The following is a 22,095-nucleotide window of genomic DNA, read 5'->3' on the forward strand; positions in this document are numbered from 1 at the left end:
CTTCACCCCGTCACATAAACTTACCTTGAAAAAAACGTTTTAGCGACTCCGCTGTCGAACCTTTCGATACATTCTATTGTTTTCTTCGATTATGACGAAAATCGAAAGTAGAGTTCCGAACAGCAAAATGGCAGCCTCCATAGAAGACAACGTGGAAATTCGACAAATCGACTTGAGTAAAGTATGTAGCCCGACGGTACCTATGTGGTAATTATCCATACATTTTTAGGTCACCTGAGCTTTGCTCAAATGACCTACTCTAATCATCGCTTTTCGTCCGTCGTCGTCCGCCGTGCGTAAACTTTTTTACATTTTCAACTTCTTCTCAAGAACCAGTGGATGGATTTTTTTCAAACTTGGTTAGAATCATTCTTGGTAGATGAGGCTTCAAAATTGTAAAATTGGGATTACTACCCCAACCCCTGGAGCCAGGGCGGGGCCCCAAAGGGAAAATTAACAAATATTTCAAAAATCTTCTTCTTCAGACTCAGAGGTACTACAGTCATTTTCTCGGCATGAAAAGAAGGAGATCATCAGGCGCTTTATTAAAATTGTAAATTTCAGGACCCCTGAGCTATCCGTTCTCCCTTGGAGAGGGGGTAAAGTTCACTATAGTTTATATAGGGAAGAACACTTTCGGGTATATTTTGGCAACTTTCTGTAGGAAATTATTTTTACTTGGTGAGAATTATTCTTTGAGGAAGATGGTTTAAAATTGTTAAATTGAAATTCCTACCCTAATCCTAGGGGCCAGGGCGTGGGCCCCAAAGGGAAAATTAACCAATATTTCAAAAATCTTCTCCTCCAGACTCAGAGGTACTACAGTAATTTTCTCTGCATGGAAAGAAAATCATCAGGGGCTTTATTTAGATTGTAAATTTCAGGACCCCCAAGCTATACGTTCTGCCTTGGGGAGGGGGTAACGTTTACTATAGTTTATATAGGGAAATAACACATTTGGGTATATTTTATCCATTTTCAGCAGAAAATTACTCAAACTTAGTCAGAATCATCTTTGGTGAATGAGGGTATTACATTGTAAAATTGGGATTCCTGCCCCATCCCCAGGGGCTAGGGCGGGGCCCCAAAGGGAACATTTACCAATATTTTCAAATTCTTATCCTTTGATGACTTGACAAGTATTGTATTTCACTTAGTTTATATACATGCTGATTTCCACATCACATCTAAACAATAAAATAAAGCTACCAGTACCTATGATATAACTCAGGTGACCGCTAAGGCCCTTGGGCCTCTTGTTTTCTGATATAGCAACTGATGCATTAGTTACTTGATAGATCCAGAGGAATTCCCTTAATTGCATCTAGGAGGTCTCTTGGAGATTTTTTTCTGAGTCACTTAAATCAGTTAATGTTTGTAAAGCTTAGCATGTGTATACAACTATATATATTTATATAAATATCCATACACCTTACAGCAGAAATACCTGATCTGACGAAAGTATCTCCGATGCAGAAGAGGGACTCCATATTAGTCACCTAAAATGATGATGCAGTCAAAACATGTGACGATGTGTAACAGGAAAGAGAATAGGGTTCGGGGTTGTTTCGCCCCAAAATCCTGTTCGCCTCATGTTGTTTTTAGGGCGAAACATTGTTTGGTATTTTCTTTCAATTTTAGTAGTTTTAGGTCACAAATAAAGTCTTCTTAGTCTTCCATATCATTTAAATCATTTTTTCTCAAAAAAATGTGTTTGTGTTGTTTTTAAGTGAGTTTGACAAACGGCAGCTGTGAAAGGCTGACTCCGCACTCACACAATGGCGTATATATATTTTTCTACATGAAATATACCTAACACCAATTGGAAAGTTATCAATAAATTTAGTTGATATATTTAAATATTAATTATTATATAATTAGCGTATAAATGTAAAACAAATTAGGGCGAAACAACCGAGGGTGAACAGGATTTGAGGGAAACAACCCATATAGTGCGAACGGATTTAGGGCGAAACAACTTGTTACCAGAGAAAAGTGTGCTTCCAAGTTCCACGGGGATCAAACCCTTAGATTGATCTCGAGATTCCTATAAGGACACTCTAACACTGAGCTAAAGGGAAATTCCCTCTATCTCGAAGCTAGAAGGCGAACTTGAGCCTATGTACAATTAAAATCTGCCAAACTGCGTACTCCCCCCTTTTAAAATGTGTTCACCCTTGAACACCACATCCCAGGTTCTAACTCCGTGTCACCAAAGGGAGGGCCACGAACACCATTTGTAACAGGAAAGAGAATAGTGTGCTTCCACCGGGGATCAAACCCTTGATCTCCAGGTTTCTAGTCGGACGCTCTACCACTGACCTAAATGAAAATTCCCTCTAGCCGGAAGCTAGAAGGCGACCTTAATCCTATGTACAATTAAAGAGATACATATAGAACCAGACATTGGCAACTCATGCAAATCCCACAATAGCATGCAGTATTGTTATCGTACATTTGTAGATATGTAGCAAGACTAATTAAGTGAGTGGCCGTACAGTTAAAGGCAGAATTAGCTTCAAATTTCTTAGTGTTTTATAGTGATGACCTTGATACAGAGTTAAAGATTGATCATGGCCACAGGTATTGGTGACTATTTCTTTTTAAATGTAACTCACCTTGCCCTTGCCTAAAGTGGCTTCGTTCTCATTATGTTAAATAAATCCTCATAATTTTAAAGTTCAATTAATAATTTTCTAAGTATACAGAATTTGGGATGAAAAACAGTATATTATATTAAAGGACAACAATTAAAAAAAGATAAATTGTCAAACAGTTTAAAAATTGGCCATCAAGAAAAAAATGTAGTTAAGCATACAGTAAAACCCCGCTAACTCAAACTTGAAGGGTCCAGATCAAAAGTTCAAGAATATATGGTAATCAACGAATCCGAGGTTCTACCGACATCGTAATTTTTTTATCAGGTGGGACAACAGACAATACGAGCATTGCAAATATCGCGGTTAGTAGATAATAGAAGTAAAAAGAAGTTTGATTAAGATGACAGCATTTAATAAGATTTAAAATAGCAAAACAATGAAAACATATAGCCACCGATATTAAGAAAGGAAATAAAATTAAAAATCTGCATGTGTAACATACTTGTCGTTTTGACATATATAGTCCGCCATACTGTAATCAGCTACATTAATTTTACAAAATATCAAAACTTCGATCATTTTAAAATGAAGAAAATCTTGAATCCTTCCTGTCATAATGTTGATTGATAACGAAATTAACAATCACAAAGTATTCAAGTTTGAATATCTTTTAAATTAGTCAAGAATCTGCTATGTTTAATATTGCCATGCCGACACCTGTATAAGCACAATGAGCTTGGATCCCAGTCTGTGCCTTGAGACATGTCGACGGCAGTGCCGGTGCGATATACAAGGTAAAATATCTGTCGGGCGTGACAGGTCACACCCTTTCGACGAATAGATAGGATTAATACCATGACCATGAAGAGTTAGGGACAGATTTTTGTTTGAGAAATACAGGGTATTCAAGGAATAACGGTTCGACTAATCTGGGTTTACTTTACAAAGAATATGTATGAACTCCGTTGGGACCAAACGAACTGCTTCATTTGGTATCAGGTGTTGAGTGCATGTATTGATGTATAAAGATTGATTTTTATTATAGGGTAAAGGCCTCTTTGCTAGTAAAGACTTCAAGAAAGGTGACATATTATTTGAGGAACGGCCAATTGTATCTTCTCAGTTTCTTTGGAATGAGTTTTACAAGTATACAGCCTGTGAATACTGTCTGAAGTCTTTAGAGACGGCCGAGGAACAATGTCAACGTTTGACAGAAAACCCAGGTGTGAATCTGCCCTACCCCGAGTGTTGTGAGGCCAAGCCTACTCAGTATGTGATGTGTCCACAATGTCAGGCAAGTAATAGGACATTTATCAAATACCTAGTTCACCTAGAATAAAGTTTAATGTCCAACTGCCTTTAACTTTTTTCTTTTAAGAACTTCTTAAAACCATAACATATAAGGTCAGGATATTTTGTATGTAGCTTGCTGTGGGAAGGGATATCAATTCTGTTCAAGTTCATAACTTTGATGTACGTTCAATGTTACGGAGGTAAAATGAGTCAAAACCATTACATCAAATGAAAATGATGTATATCTTGCTTGGATGAAGGATTTTAAGTTTGTTTAAAGTAGTTTGAAGATAAGTAAAATTTTATTTTGTAATGTTCTTGTATTGATTTAGGGTCAGATTTACCAAGAGCTTTTAAAGCATACAAGCATATATAAATGGATTCAAGTGGTTGGTTAGAAATTAGAGACCTTGATAAATACTTTTAATTTAAATTGCTCTATTTTACTTGTACAAACTCTTTTATGAAATGACATTTGAGCTTTATACATCTGTTCAGGTTGTGTACTGTTGTGATGAATGTCGAATGGCCGCATGGACCGAGTACCATAGGACGTTATGTATGGGACCATCACGACAAGATGGAGAACACCCTCTTGCACGACTTGGAGAGGCATGGAGGTACGTCAATGCTTATCATTGATGTCAGTTGAGTAGATTTGAACCAGGATATACCATGTGTAACATCTACATATGGTAGTGCAATGAAGATCATTGTCAATGTATTGGTAAGCCAGATAAGATAATCTATTCTAGCTCTCAATATCAGAGGGCAAGGTAAGTATTACATGTAGATATAATGAAAGTACGGTAATTGGTTTAAGAAACTTTTAGATAATTTATTTTATATTTTTGTTTTATCTTGTTGTTTGTTAGCTTCTCCAATTTTTTAGAGGAATATTAGAAAGATTTTATGTTTTTGTTTATCTTTTTGCAGAAATACACACTATCCTCCCGAGACATCTAGTATCATGCTTTTGGCCAAAATGATAGCTATGGTCAAACAGGTGAGAACACTTTCTATGTAGTGACTAACATCACAACGGTTACACTGTACCTAGATCTAAACACCTATTGTAACAAGGTTTTCCTTTAAAATTTATATCATTATTGTGTGAATTATGTATAGTACAATAGATAAAATTCAGCTTATTTTGCCTATTGGCTATTGTATGTACTTTAAAAATCTGTTCGTTATCTAAAGATATATTTAAATTCTAGAATAACATTGTGTTAGATATATCCTTATGCAGCAGATCCAATAGATCATAAGGGTCTTCATTTAATTGTTTTCTTTACTCTGAAAACAGTACCTGGGCTTCGTAAACATTAAAATTTAATGTAAATTTCAGGTTGATGATAAATCGTCTGTGATATCAGCTTTCTCTCAGTTTGTCAACCTACCTGTTAACAAAGAGGAGGAGATAGCACATAAACTGCTGGGGGAAAACTTCAAGGTGAGCTTTCTATAAAAAAACAGAGATACAAACAGTCCGCTGTAACCTTGTAATGTATAAAACTTAAAGTCTTATGCCTTCCAGTAATGTCTACTTTTTCAAAAAAGTTGAGTTATTACATAGTTTTATAAAGTGGCATTCCTTGTGGATGATTTTGCAAAGCTTTTTACTAAAATAGGATAAGTAATCAAAAATTGATTTAAATTTCATTCCATGTACTAGATAGGTTTATTTACAGAACATGTGGCATCACGTATTTATCAATGAAATAAAATGTAGTGTTAATAATTGATCACATTGTAACAGCAATGTATGGGGGACTTTTTTCCCCCTCTGACACATTCAACTAATTAAAAGATGATGGCTTTCAAGTGTGAACATGGTTGCAGATAATGCTTTTCTTATCAAAAGTATAAAGTTAGGTATATTTATATATTACTAGCAACCATTGGAACTGCTAAGACAGATGTTGACAGAGTCTCTGTTTGAAGAAAATGTCCAGCAGGTAGGATTTCTGGCGTATCTCTCACTGTATGCAACTGCTTGACTTCACCAACATTTAAGGAATCCACATGTTCAGAACAATATTTATTGACTTCCCCAACATTTAAGGAATCCACATGTTCAGAACAATATTTATTGACTTCCCCAACATTTAAGGAATCCACATGTTCAGAACAATATTTATTGACTTCCCCAACATTTAAGGAATCCACATGTTCAGAACAATATTTATTGACTTCCCCAACATTTAAGGAATCCACATGTTCAGAACAATATTTATTGACTTCCCCAACATTTAAGGAATCCACATGTTCAGAACAATATTTATTGACTTCCCCAACATTTAAGGAATCCACATGATCAGAACAATATTTATGATTTAACATTGTTTTGCTGATACCTAATTAAAATTTGTGAAGCTGTATTCTCTAAATATGTGTCTTGAAAAGTCAATTTTGTAATCAAACTACAGATTATTCTGCTTGCTTAAAACCAAGAACCTTCTGTTGCTTACCATAAATATTCACTAATGCAATGATGACCATTATTTGAATAATAATTTGATGGAAGCATTAGTTGTTATTAAATCTATAGAAATTACAGTAAAGTTCAGAAGATTTACAGGTTTAATTTAAATATGGTAATATTTGAAATAGATAACTACCGGTGTAAAACTTTATCTGATGCTGTCTACACTAGTGTAATGGAAAATTGGATCTATTCATGTAAATTCTATGTTTACTCTATTCACCCTTGAGCAAGAGGGTGAATTTGACATGGGGTGAGTATTGTGAAATAAATCATTTATGAAATTTTAGTACAACAGGAAGATAAAAGAAACATTGGGCAAATATCACAGTTCACAGTGTAATGAACTGTTTGCTCATTTCAGTGGTACACACCTGAAGGCTTCCGCTCACTGTTCGCCCTGGTTGGAATGAATGGACAAGGAATTGGCTCCAGGTAAACTTATACCATGTTTGCAAAGAATTAGTACCCCCGATCAGGCTACCACTTTATTACACATTTGCAACAAAAACATTACGTCCAACCAGGCCACCACTGCAGGTATCAAAGCCGATAGGCCTTTTTTTGTAGACTCTGGTACATATTTGTATCTGTATTCAATTTACCGGTAATTTCATATTTTATTCTAGCATTTATTGGAGAATTAAAGAATGAGTCTTCTTGTTAAATACATATGCAAGGCAAATTAAAGGGTCTTGAATTTTGTATTCAATAAACATTATTCCCTCAGATGTCATCAGTAGCCAATACATTTTACCTATTATTCCCTCAGATGTTATCATGCAGTAGCCAATATATTTTATTTAATCGTATTTGATTTTCTTGGGGAAATTTGCATGTTGGTATTACACAAAAGAATTTTCTCATAAGAGGAATTCTGACTAATTGTCCTTTTGTTGTGTTACTTGCAGTGCAATAAGTGTGTGGGTTAAGAACTGCGAGAAACTTTCATTGTCCGACGAGGAGAAACAGAAACTGGACGGCTTCATAGACCAAATGTACGAGGATTTGGACCGAGGTACAGTTATCCCTTAATTTTTGGCTACGGAATGAAAGGGTTCATCATTTTTATAACCTTGGCTTATCAGTCACACTCTAATGGTGCTAGATGTTAGTTTAAGTTTATATAACTTAAAAACATAGACAGCAGCAATCATACACATTTTAAAATGAACAGTTTGACTTGTGTTTACCTGTCTGGCCATTTCTTGACTGTAATGAACCGTGTAATTTGTGTTTCAGTGTTGGGGACATTTCCGGACTGTAATGTACGATGTAATTTGTGTTTCAGTGTTGGGGACGTTTCTGGACTGTAATGAACCGTGTAATTTGTATTTCAGTGTCAGGGACGTTTCTGGACTGTAATGAAACGTGTAATTTGTGTTTCAGTGTCGGGGACGTTTCTGGACTGTAATGAACTGTGTAATTTACGTTTCAGTGTCGAGGACATTTCTGGACTGTAATGAACCGTGTAATTTGTGTTTCAGTGTCGGGGACGTTTCTGGACTGTAATGAACCGTGTAATTTGTATTTCAGTGTCAGGGATGTTTCTGGACTGTAATGAACGATGTAATTTGTATTTCAGTGTCAGGGACATTCCTGGACTGTAAAGAACCGTGTTATTTACGTTTCAGTGTTGGGGACGTTTCTGGACTGTAATGAACGATGTAATTTGTATTTCAGTGTCAGGGACATTCCTGGACTGTAAAGAACCGTGTAATTTGTATTTCAGTGTCAGGGACATTCCTGGACTGTAATGAACCGTGTGTAATTTGTGTTTCAGTGTCGGGGACGTTTCTGGACTGTGAAGGATCGGGACTATACAGGTTACAAAGTACATGTAGGTATCAGATTAATCTACAACAAACACTGGCTAAGGCAGCTCTGACTTTGACTAGAGTTAAAATAACCTAAACAATGGGTCTAGTATAAGTAGCAACTTTCCAAATCAAATGATGAATTTGTTCATTGAATAAAAAGATGGTTCAGAATAAGAGGATCACAGCTGGTGTATCAAAATGCAGTGTTTATATTGCCACTTTAGTTTAATAAGTTGGGATTTTCGTTGTATCTGGCCATGGTTTCTTCTGAAGCTAGCGAGGTCGTAACTTCACATAATGATCTTTTGTATTGAAACAATCATACAGTTTTACAGTTGTATAAAAAATATTGCTGTTCATGTTTTGTAAGGTAATCACAGCTGTCTACCCAATGCGGAGATAACCTTTCCACATAACAACCATCGCCTGGCGTTAGTGGCAACAGAGGACATACAGATAGGGGAGGTAAGTTATCATCATCTCCACTCAGACCACTACCTCAACAAATGATGTTACTGAGAGATAGGTGAGGTAGGTTATCATCATCTCCACTCAGACCACTACCTCAAAAAATTATGTTACTGACAGATAGGTGAGGTAAGTTATCATCATCTCCACTCAGACCACTACCTCAAAAACTTATGTTACTGACAGATAGGTGAGGTAGGTTATCATTATCTCCACTTCAAAATTTATGTTACTGACGGATGGGAGAAGTAGGTTTTCATCATCTCCACTACCTCAAAAAAATCTGTTAATGACACTTCTCCAAGACACCCAAGTGAGCCATATTTATAGGAACAAACAAGATGTCTAGATTAAGTAATTGTCCAGATTAATTGACATGACTTGTAACTTAATGTTATTTCATTCATATAAGTAACAGGAAGCAAGTTTTATGGATTACCCAGTTTTTCATTGACATTTGTATTTTACTGTAATTTTATGTAGCTCCATTAAACTTTGACAATGTTTGTTGTGATGACCCAGCTATTTTACATTTTACTGTTAAGTGTTTACATGCAAAACAATACTAATTTGTGAATTTGTATGTTGCTATAGCTAGGTCAAGGGGATTACATACTTCTGTTGGAGTATATACCTTAATACAAGTTCGTGATAAAGCCATGAAAATAAATTAACATAACAAACCCCGTGTCTGCTGGTAGATGCTGATGTGTCTCCTCTAAGCATCAACAGGGTTTGCCTTCATGTCTAAAACAGTTACGCTAGATATTACTCATCCTGGGGGAGCCAAAGTAACAGACTTGTTATCATATCCAAATGTCATTAAATAACATAGAAAAGGAACAGACAATGACCTAAGTGAATCAGACGTACCTTCAGGCGGCTCTGTTTATGTGATTCACGTTTTAGATAAAGGTTACACACATTCTAAAAATCTGTATATGTCACTTGCACTCCAATTGAGGCTGTATTTTTGAAGGCTTTTCTTTCGTTAAATATCAAGAATTCCTTGGTGATACATAAACATCATCATTCCCCGAGTGTGGATCAGTTTGAACCGTTTTCTGGGTTAATTTCATTTGTGAAATTCTAGAATATGTAAATAAACATGTGTGTTTTCTTAGTTCATGTGCATGTATCCCTTATCTTCTGTGGCATTAAAAGTTTACACTTAGGAAATAGATTTTGAAGGTTATCGTTTTTAAGGTAATCTACTTGATTGTTTACTTTGTGTGGGTTTACAGGAGATCTGTATATGTTACCTGAGTGAGTGTGACATTGGGCGTAGCAGACACAGCCGACAGAAACTTCTCAGGTAATCCATGATAGTACATGTACCACTGATATTAATTAACATTGATTGGTGACAGTGATACTGTACTTACATTGACTGTAATACTAGTCTGTGATAATCTAGTAATTGTCATGTCACCCCCTTTGTGAACATGTTTCAACCCATTTGTTGTTGTTCTTGTCACTATTTGTTTGGACCATAACCCTTAAATTTTGACTTTGGACCTCTTAACTTTATGGATATACAGGATTATATATCGGGCATCATGGAGTGTCACATCATAAATTTTGGACCAGTTTAGGGCTCTATGGCCCCTTACTTCAAGAGTTATGGCCCTTCATTCATTTTCTTTATTCAGGCTACATTTCCTTCACTTAGAGTCACAAAGGTTTGTAGCTTTTATACTACATTTGGGGTCCACAGCCTGTAACATTACAGTTATAGCCCTTTGTTTATGTTTTTTTTTGTCTGGATTATAATTCTAATAATTTCTGTCTTCAAAAGTTATATTGGATATTTAATGTATTTATAGAGAAAATTACCTGTTCCACTGTGGATGTGCCAGATGTCTAGCAGAAGCTGATGATGAAGATGTGACATCAGAGGAGGAGGAGGATGAAGAGGAAGAGATGACAGAATAGAGGAGTCTATGTGATGTTAACAAGAGAAGAGCATGCTGACAAAGTACAGGCCTGTAATTCTTCCTTTGTTCATGTCAGCCTCTTAGATCTAGAGCTGATATGGTGAGAGTTCACATGAACATTTTCAAATATGGACATACCAATACGATGTAGGAACTGCACATTGTCCTTATGTAAACCTAACATTGACAGAAGTGTGGCTGCATCAAGAATAAATTGTGATGAAGGTCATTATGATATCATAAAGGCAAAACAGGACTATCTGATTGATCTTTGACTGTCTGTTTACAATTGTATATACTCATCAGTAATCTGTTAGAACAAATATGTATGCTTTGAAAAAGTTGACAGAATGATGCATTTAATATTACTGACTGGGCTTTTCTTTCTAGTTATTATACCCTCTGCAATGAAATTAAGGGCTATACTGGAATCAGCTTGTCCATCCACCTGTTCCTAGACATGTTTTTGTCCATCTTGCAAATTCCAACATGCTTTCACCTCCGAGCATATGTCATGACAAAATTGAAGGCACAAAATAAACTATTGGTTTCAGGTATAATCAAGTGACCCGAGCATTCACTAGGCTAATAACTGTCCTTTTAGCGTTATGCTGCCGCACAATTGTTTTGATGTACAAACTAGTCTTGTATCATTGACAAGGGGGCAGGTACAGAGCCTTCAGTTTTAATATCCCAGGGGTGCAGAGAACATAAGTACATGTAACCACTAGAATTTCAAGAATTATTTTTGTCCTGACATGTCATTTGGTTTCTATCCTATTAACACAATATAAAGTTTTGCAGATATATCTAGAATACTGGTGTCATTGTTATTGACAGAGTTATTGCCCTTGTTGTACTTGCATTCTGATGGTGATATTGCCACAATGAGAGATCAAAGATTATTTGTGTCCTTATCCACAGCAGATGGTGTTCTGTGTACCCTTATCTCAAGGTCAAGGTGTGTGATGAAAAAAAAACTAGGGGACATGTATTTTTATACATTATTCCTCAATAAATAAATACATGGTTTAATTTCATCACACAAATATGATTATGATATGTTATTAATGAACTGTATCCTTTACTGTATCTAGGATTTATGAAGAAAAGAAGAACTATATTCTGATCAGTATGTGTGATCAGGGTTTGTGAATTCAGATGCATTTATTTACTGGTTAATATGAAATAAATGTGACTATATGTAGAAATTAATTATATATAGATATATTTATATATATGAGCAAAACCTAAACACAAGTTTATACATTCTTATAAACATTGTGTTTATGGTAATGTCATCTAATATTACTTCCCTGTTCCAAGTTAATGTTTTCATGAACGGTGGACTTTTTGTATGTTTTAAATTTCATTTTTTACTTTGAATAGATTCTCTACCAGAACGTTTGTAAGTAGACCTAAACAATTACTGTATACCAATACAACATTGAGAGGTCTGCTCTGACTTTAAGCCAAAGTAGATTTGAAGCTGAAGTAAGTTTACCATTAATGTTGTCTTAATTGTACTTTCACTAGACATTTCCCTGTGATACTGATATATACTGATTGTACTGATGGGCTGGGTGTAATGCACACTACGTAATAAAGACAAAATGACACAGGTGATTCCGAGTTTTTTTAGTACGGAATATTACAATGTAAGCTCATTATTAAGACCTACACTAACAGGAGTGAGAAAATGGCCAAACCTGGGCCCGTATTCATGAAAATTTGCTTATACTCAAGCATGGATTTTGTGTTCCAGACAACTTTCTTGTAATTTGATAAATCATGTAACAGTCGTAAGGCTTTGAAAACATTGGTTGGCATTTCATCTCTTCACATTCTTTCAAGTCATAACCAAATGTGAGTTTTTAAGAATTTCACAGAAACAAGAAATTGGGCCTAAGCACAGAATCCGAGTTTGAGTATGAGAGTTTTATGAGTAGGGGCCCAGAATTCATCAAGGAACTTGAGATCTCTGAACACTCCCAGAGTCTACCTGTCCATCGGCTGTGGATTGTCTCCTTCAGACATTTGCTAAGAGCCAAGACACAATAATGGTCCAGGATTGAGAAAAAGAAACAAGCAGACTGGGGTTTCTGAATTCTGAAGTCTTAGATGATTTAGGTAGATAGAATTGTACAAATAATTAAAGCAATTTATTTTGTTTGTTTTATTGGAAGCTTCAGCAACAGATTTACAAATCAACAATCTGTAACATAACAGCAGCTTATGTCGAAACTGACACGGACGTAGTAACATCGACAGGTGTGAAATCACAGTACAAAGTCATAACCACACTTAAATGTATACCGGTTACCTGTTAATTACAGGTGTGACAAAATATGACATGAGAAAGACACCTTCATTAAAACATTAACATATGTATAATGATTAATACTAAATCTAATATCATAACAATATGGGAGAGATACTATATAAGTCTAATATCAGAATAACAATATAGGAGGGAGTTATCTACCTACACACATTTTATATATATATTTCTCCTACTGGACCTAATCACCTTTTCCTAAGTTAATATATTTAACATTCATTCAATGTCTTTCCTCGGGAAGTCTTATCTAAAGACTGTATATAAATATTGTAATGACAAATGTTACTATACAGCTAAAAGTTGATACCCTAGATTTACTGACAAGAGCTTGAAAGATTCAGCAGAAACCCTCATTGCTGGTTGCACCGTCACCTGTAGCTGGACATTAGTGGTGGAGGAGAGTGATGGAGGTGATTGGGCCCTAATCACCTCAACATGACACTCGGTCTATACCACTATAACGTACAGGGACGTGTGACAATGTAACCTGGAGAGCACCTGCTGATGTATACATAGAGCAATTGTCAATATCTCAAATATTTCATAAAATTATACCCAAAGAAGCTATGAATTAATTCATTGGAGAAAATTGGATTGAAAGCAATATAGGTAAGTTGAGTTGAATAGGAGGTGATCGTTGTTTATACATTGTGTATTTGAGAGAAAATTCTGAATTAATTTTTTGCTCTTTTATATCAGTTATATCACCTCAAAGTTTTGGTGACAGCGATCAGGTCTTCACGTTTTCATACAGCACACTAGATTCATGAGCATTATAACATTTTTTTTCCATGGAAGATCAGGAAATGAAATTTATTCAGTAACTGATTTAAGAGAAGTAAACTGATTAGGTATAGAATTATTTTAGAGAAATGATGGAATACAAGAACTTTTGAGGCATGGAGATACTAAACCTTTTGGCAGAATTCATGGGGAACTGGTCCCAATCCTTCCTTTTCAGCACAAAAATTATCAAAACTATTTAACACTGTAACCATACATGTATATGGAACACACAGGAAATAACTAGCTATCTCTTAACTCAAATATTATGATGTCACTTTCTACAGCGCAACATTAAATCCTAAATCCAATATAACTAAGTATCCCATAACTACAATATCTTAGGTTTCACATACCCAGCCTGTGGTTAATGTGTTTCTGATAACTTCACAGTGAGATACTACAATATCTTAGGTTTCACATACCCAGCCCATGGTTAATGTGTTTCTGATAACTTCAGTGTGATACTACAATACCTTAGGTTTCACATTCCCAGCCCATGGTTAATGTGTTTCTGATAACTTCACAGTGAGATGTAACATTATGTGGTATAACATTATGTGTGGTATAACATTATGTGGTGTAACATCACAATACTTTGCATTGTCCCACTTGCAATATGTCACCATGCCTTGTATACACCGCATATGCAGAATCGTGTATCAAATTTTCTACCAATCAGATAACTGAAATAATAAACTAAGTACCATATACAAAAAATAGCTTTTTTTTTCAATATGTAGGTTATGGGATAGACCAAACAATTATCCACCTTCTGAAAATTATGATATCCAATCTTATATCTATTGCTTCATGAAGCTTACAGTTTGACTTGAGAATTAACTCACTGTATCTGATATCAATCATGATGAATATATACAAGTCACTAAGTGGTGACCCTCATTATAACATGTGTTTATCAACCTACAACAACAAAACACAACATTACCTTTAGTTTAAACCAAGCTACTATAACAAGCATGCATCTAACAACTTCTGGCAGGGATTAAGTCATGTGAACTACACAGTCTAGCTCATGTAGCTTTTTAGGTCACCTGAGCTTTGCACAAGTGACCTATTCTGATCGCTTTCCATCCGTCATGCGTAAACTTTTTAAATTTTAAACTTCTTCTCAAGAACCAATGGATGGAATTTTTTCATACTTTGTCAGAATCATCCTTGGTAGAGGAGGCTACAAAATTGTAAAATTGGGATTCCTACCCCTGCCCCTGGGGCCAGGGCGGGGCACCATAGGAAAAATTAACCAATATTTCAAAAATCTTCTTCTCGTGACTCGGAGGTACTACAGTTATTTTCTCTGCATAGATGGAAAGATCATCAGAGGCTTTATTTAAATTGTAAATTTCAGGACCCCCGGGCCATCTTTTCTCCCTTGGGGTGGGGGTAAAGTTTACTATAGTTTATATAGGGAAATAACACTTTTCGGTATATTTTGACAATTTTCTGTAGGAAATTATTCTTACTTTGTGAGAATCATCCTTGGAGGATGATAGTTTTCAAATTGTAAAATTGGGATTCTTGCCCCAACCCTAGGGGCCAGGGCGGGGCCCCAAAGGGAAAATTAACCAATATTTCAAATCTTCTTCTCCTGACTCGGAGGTACATTGTACTACAGTCAATTTGAGTTCATGGATAGAAAGATCATAAGGGGCTTTATTCAAATTGTCAATTTCAGGACCCCCGAGCCATCCATTCTCACTTGGGGAGGGTGTAAAGTTTACTATAGTTTATATAGGGAAATAACACTTTTGGGTATATTGTATCCATTTTAAGCAGAAAATTAATCAAACTTGGTCAGAATCATCTTTGGTGGATGAGGGTATTACTTTGTAAAATTGGGATTCCTGCCCCATCCCCAGGGGCTAGGGCGGGGCCCCAAAGGGAAAATTTACCAATATTTTAAAATTCTTATCCTATGATGACATGACAGGTTTTGTATTACCTTAGTTTACATGCTGATTTCCATATCACATCTAAACAATAAAACAAAGCTCCCAGTACCTATGATATAACTCAGGTGACCGCTAAGGTCCTTGGGCTTCTTGTTAAGTTATATAAATGTTACTGTATCTCAAATTGAAAAGATGTATGTGATAATATTGATCGCAAAGTTAAAAGAATTGCATCAACATAAACTACTTCCACTGAAACAATTAGGAGCTGTTGAAGAATTATATAGAATGTAATATCATTTGTTATTAAATTCAAAATTGTATAATCAATAATAAATACCACATATATACATACAAGGATATACCAGGGAAGCATCTCAATTATAATTTAGTAAAGAAAATAACCTACACAAAGAAAACATTTGAGTGATAATAATATACATAAATATAATCTATTTGTGACATTTTGTTTATACTGTTTCGGTTTTATTGTAAATATTTTAGAGATAGGTTTTTATTTTACTGATTCTTTTAATCATTTTACTCCAGGAAATCACGTTTCAAATCCAATACCCTAATGCGATGGTATACTGTAATTCCTGTTTGCTGCCTAACGTAAGGGGAGATAATCCAACTATTTCACATTACATGTACCGGGTCGGGTATTCAGAAAATGAAGTCTACCAGTTTTAGCAATTATATCATCCTTTCTTATACACATTTTTATTCATAAATACTTAACATGATTAAGAACATACAATCGACTCTGGGATTTGGCACTTTTAAGTTATATTCAATAACACTGATTCCTACATACAATCAGTATATTCTATACTTTAAAAGAATAATTAAAAATGGGGAACCCTTTAGATTCAAATAATGATAAACCCGTACTTCAAATCTGCTCCTTATAAGTGTGGTTTTTAAAACTATAGGGATTCCTAGCTGGTGTTAAGATACAAAACCCATTACGAACCCTCACTAAATTCTCATTTCAAATTAATAAATTTGGTATTTGGTGTATATCTTCTCTTCTTAAACTAATCAGCCTGGTGCATAATATTTGTATTTTAAAACTTTGTTTGCATTAAAATGTACCGTAAGTAATTAATATCATGAGACTCTCTTTATTTTCCATATATGTAAATTGTCATATCACTCGATTACTCACTTACTATTTAACAAAGAGATTTGTTCGAGGCTGCATGTATTCCAAACAACTGGATATTGATGTATAGCTTTTACATAGAACTAAATTAAATGGTGGAATAATAGATGTTTCTGATGATCAGCTTTAGTCAGACCAGCACTTTTCTTTTAAGCTTGGTGTTCTACAATTTATTTACTTAAGTATTATAAAATTTCTGAATAATCTTGATATTATTCAATGTAAAGAATGAAATACTACAAATCATGGTAATAGTCTTTCAAATGTTGATCATATCTTATAAGCAAAGTTTTAAATTTACTTCACTGCAACAGTACATTAAAAAGCATTACACACTGGATGGGTACTGCAGTAGTGTAAAGGATGTTTCACGCAGTGGTATAAAGTGTTATTACATGAGTAATCTGATACTCTCAAAGTGCAGCAACAGTATGACAAATACAATACAGAGCAAGCGATGCACCAGACCGCGCGGCCTTAGTCATTGGTGTTTCTTACAGGTGATCCATTTTCTGGTGAGGGATCCCACGGGACAAGTTGTACTGCAATGTATAAATGATGTTTAATACAACATGTCATCCACAAATAAGTATTCCCTTGGATATATCTATAAATACACTAAATTATTTACCTTGGGTATCTATATATAAGCCAAAGGATTTACCTTGGATGTATCTATATATAAGCTAAGATGTCTATATATAAGCCAAAGGATTTACCTTGGATATCTCTTTATAAGCCGAGGGAATTACCTGGGATATCAATTAAACACTTCGGGATTATCTTGGATATCTATAAATAAACCAAAGGATTTACCTTGGATATCTATAAACAAACAAAAGGATTTACCATGGATATCTATAAATAAACTAAAGGATAACCTTGGATATCTATAAATAAACTAAAGGATTACCTTGGATATCTATAAATAAACTAAAGGATTACCTTTGATATCTATATATAAACTAAATGATTAACTTGGACATCTATAAATAAACTAAAGGATTATCTTGGATATCTATAAATAGACTAAGTTGTCTAAAGTTTCTATAAATAAAGTCAACAACAATTTCTACATATTCATCTAATAGGTGCCCATGGATACATAAACTAGGTATCTTCCAATGATATTTTTTAAATGTAATTTCCCAGGATATCTACAAATAAGAAGGTTTCGCAAGATATCCCAATACACAATATCTCTTACCCTGTGAAAACGTTTTTTCCATTGATCAATTTTTCCAAGTGAAATCGATACAAGTTCTAATTGTTTTTGCAAGTAATCTCTTAAATGAATGCAATATATTCACCAGTGATATCTCTTAACTGAACTAGATGATTCCCAAATGGTATCTATAAATGAGCTAAATGTCTCCTGATGATACACTACTTATTTGCTCTATTCATGAAATCTTAGTGGACTTTTTCAACTGTCTATAAGGATAATTTACATAACTTTCCTTAGATGCAGTAATAAAGAGAAATAATTTCCTAAGAAATCAATTATGACATACTGACAATGACACCGATTCACAGACAACAACTGGTCATCACCATCCATCAAAGTCAGGGATTAGAACTGGATATGATTACAAGGAAATCTGTGACACAACAGTTTGTGAGGTCATGATTTATCTAATTTGCCCAAAATGCTCACAAGAAAACAGGTTATTAGTAGATTTAGTAAGGAAAATTATAATTTCTAAAGAAGAGTTATATACATGATATTTATACATAATGTGCCATTGCATGGGGATTGATCAGGAACACTCGACTAATTATAGAGGTAACCCTGTGTTTGAAATCATTGAGACTGACAGGGTTGGTGACTACAGGACAAATCTATAGTTCACCAAACAAGGGAACGTTCGACTGGAGAAAGATCACCTTTGTGTACTGATTTACACTTGACCTTGATGAACAGAGGCTGAATATGAAAGTTGACCTTTGATTACAAGGACACTGTCTCTTTGTTGCACTTGCCAATTACCTTGATGAATATATGGCTTGGCAATATTTTGATCTGTTGACTGTTGAGAAAAAGGATATCATCGTACAACTCATGCTGAGACCTAGAAATACTAATATAGCTAAAAAGCATTGAATTTGTAACCCTTTTTACCAGGTAAGCTATCTGATATGACACTTATGACGAGAACTAATATCATTCAATTTAGAAATAAGTAGATTGAATATGAAATTTGAGTTCCAACACAGATTATTTTGGCATTATGTATTGATTGTGTATTTTGGAAAACATTGCTATAAATAGACCAGCGGTTATGGAAGCTTCCTGATTACCTGATACTAATGCTGTTCATATACTCAGATTTTTAATTTTTACATTTAAAATAATGAAATGAAATCTATACTAACTATATTTGTCTTTGTTACATGTATATTATGCAGTCAGTATTTCATTTTTACCTCTCTTATATAATTGTGGACCATGAACAAAAGTTTGAGATAAGCTAACGAAGGCAATACATGGTTTGGAGATATCGGATTAAATTTACAAGTACCATCGCGGTAATATGGGCCAAGATTTCACTAGACGTTAAACAAGTGATTGAAGCTGTCTGTATTCATAAGACCATGCACGGTTATACAAGTATCGCTCTGTTATATGATGATTAATTTACACATTACAAAAATATACTAAACGAAAAGTCAGAGGAAGATAGACTTACATAATTAACAAGGCCAGAAAGGGGTACATTTTAAAAATGTATGTTGACTAAAATAACTCTGACACATATCTGTCCAAATATCACCAATAATGTAACATTGTTACAAACTTCCATACCTTACCTGACCTGTTACCATCAGTAGAATAATAACAAAGACCTGAAAACCTAGGTAACACATTAACAAGTAACGACAATAATATGTAAAAACTGAGGCAGGTAGAAATTGCTGATTACAATATCATACATACATAAACATTAAAAATTACTATCAACTATATACACCATGGAGACTGAGAGGCACCTGTCTAATGTAATGAATACATGTTAATAAATCTGTAATCTTACTGCAGTCCTATAGTAAATCAACAGCTATAGTAATACTTACAGGTATAGCACTGTATGAGAGGTGGGCTTTACAGTAGGAATCAACTCACATGATGTCGGAAGGTGACATCCCATTTTTTAATCAGATAAAAATTGTGTTAACATCAGGGATTTCCCCTTTTTCTTTAAACATGGATTCTTATAACTTGATCAAGGGTACAATGGTTCACTACCCCTTAGCCCCTATATGTTAAATAAATACTTTACAGATATTTTAAGAGGTACAAATGTATAAGCTAAATGAGGTAGGTTAAAGACTTGAAGATTGAGGCAAAAAATTGTATATTAAAAAGTGCAACGCTAACAATCACAACAATGCATACAATAAAAATAAGAGCTATACACAAATAAAATATTAAAGATTTCAAAAATTAAACAGCTAAACAGAAGTTTGCTTGTAAAGGTTTTTTCACTTGGTCATGGAAATCAGCTGACAATAGAGATATTCATTTAAATAATTGGCCAATTTTGTATTGGATTTATTGAAGCAGTCCATAGTCCCCCACCTTCTGACAATTCTTGTATCAAATATGAACAAAGGGCTATAACTCTATATACACTGGACACAAGATCTGATTTCAGTATGCAACACTCCACCATTCCAAGAGGTTCCCACATATCCAATTTTACAATTGAGGGTGACCCACTCAAGGAAAATGTGTCAAAAGGTAAACAAGAGGTCCATGGGCCTTAACGGTCACCTGAGTCCTACAGTATTTATTTTTGTTGTTGAAATATGTACCAATTTGAGTAAAAAAATGTTAAGTATAACGTTAACTTAAGTTTGTCAGGACCATGAGCTGATCATTCCTAGACCGATTTTCAGTTAGATCGGCCTATTAGAACTTTGAAATAGGTATTTTCAAAATAGCGGCCATGGCAGCCAAATCGTGTTTCTGATCGACCTGAAAAATAACAAAACTTTGTCAGGACCATGAGTCGATCATTCCTACAAAGTTTAAGTTCAATCGGCCTAGCAGAACTTGACTTAAGTTTGAAATAGTTTTTCAAAATGGCGGCCATGGAGGCCACATTGGATTTCTGATCGACCCGAAAAATAACAACACTTGGTCAGGGAGATGTCAGTAACCTTGCCATGAAATATTAATGAAATCCCTTTGCCAGTATTTCAGCTTAAGTTGAAAATGTAAAATGTGAACAGACGGCGCATGATGCATGACAGACGACGACGGACGAAGACGGATAGCAATAGGTCACTTGGGCTAAAGCTCAGGTGACCTAAAAAGGGCCATAAATCTGTATATAATGGGACAAAAAACTGATTTTAGTATGTGACACTTCACCATCCCCAGATATGCCCCCATCGAAGTGTCACACCCAGACTGACAGACAGATCTCAAGCCTATAATCCCCTCTAGTAGTACTGGTAGGGGACTGATGTTAATCTGCTTGTACAAGATTTAACAATATAAACATAGCTACATCTGTATTACATTGCACCATGTATTAAGATGCATGTATTACCATTTTATTCTTAAAACATTGGTACGATATGATTAATTTTTGATATGTTCATGATCTCTATGGCAACAATAGCCAGCAGTTTTTTTACTTAGGTAAAATAAAATCAGCAGCAAACATGACAACATTTCACTATAAATATTTTGTAAAACAATTGTGATGTGATAAATGCTTAGTTTGTTTTTAAACACATTGTGATGTGTTTTCCTATCCAACTCTCCATCTTATTTAAGTTTGTAACTTTCCCTTCTACTTAAAGATAAATCATCATAGCAATCTTAAATATACATAGCAACTGAAATTTGTGTAATTAGTTAAACTGACACTGTCACTGGTGATTAGAAAAGGAGTAAAATACTCAGAATTGAGCAAAATAAAATGTTTAGGGGTAAAATAAAACGTCTAGGAGTAAAATAACCTGGAAAGGAGTAAAATTTTACCACATACGTTTTATTTTACCTCTATCCGGGTTAGTTTACCCCCTTGACAAGTTAATGTACTCCTAGATTATTATTTTACCCCCATGACGAGTTAAAGTACTCCTATTTAAGTTATTTTACCCCTCTGACGAGTTAAAGTACTCCTAGATTATTATTTTACCCCCCTGATAAGTTAAAGTACTCCTATCCGGTTTATTTTACCCCCCTAACGAATTAAAGTACTCCTAGATTATTATTTTACCCCCCTGACAAGTTAAAGTACTCCTATCCGGTTTATTTTACCCCCCT

The 22,095-nt window shown here is 34.7% G+C and overlaps 2 protein-coding genes across 3 annotated transcripts in view; one reads left to right on the forward strand and one right to left on the reverse strand.

Moving 5' to 3' along the window:
- Positions 1–13: 13 nt before the first annotated feature.
- Positions 14–12,224, forward strand: LOC110464481 (SET and MYND domain-containing protein 5-like). Its single transcript, XM_021519729.1, has 12 exons — positions 14–181; positions 3,646–3,894; positions 4,392–4,513; positions 4,830–4,899; positions 5,245–5,349; positions 5,792–5,854; positions 6,746–6,816; positions 7,293–7,399; positions 8,165–8,221; positions 8,572–8,666; positions 9,914–9,984; positions 10,496–12,224. The coding sequence occupies exons 1-12, from the start codon at positions 92–94 to the stop codon at positions 10,602–10,604; spliced, it is 1,209 nt and encodes a 402-aa protein (XP_021375404.1). The 5' UTR covers positions 14–91; the 3' UTR covers positions 10,605–12,224.
- A 3,879-nt stretch (positions 12,225–16,103) lies between these two features.
- LOC110464509 (nicotinamide/nicotinic acid mononucleotide adenylyltransferase 1-like) overlaps positions 16,104–22,095 on the reverse strand; it is a 52,720-nt gene continuing 46,728 nt past the window's right edge. For both annotated transcript variants that reach the window (XM_021519768.1, XM_021519763.1), the window contains one exon: positions 16,104–17,353. In XM_021519768.1, coding sequence (XP_021375443.1) covers positions 17,293–17,353 — 61 coding nt within the window. In that variant the 3' untranslated portion in view covers positions 16,104–17,292. The remainder of the gene's footprint in view (positions 17,354–22,095) is intronic.

Source organism: Mizuhopecten yessoensis, unplaced genomic scaffold, assembly GCF_002113885.1.
Source record: "Mizuhopecten yessoensis strain PY_sf001 unplaced genomic scaffold, ASM211388v2 scaffold1539, whole genome shotgun sequence".
NCBI lineage: Eukaryota > Metazoa > Mollusca > Bivalvia > Pectinida > Pectinidae > Mizuhopecten > Mizuhopecten yessoensis.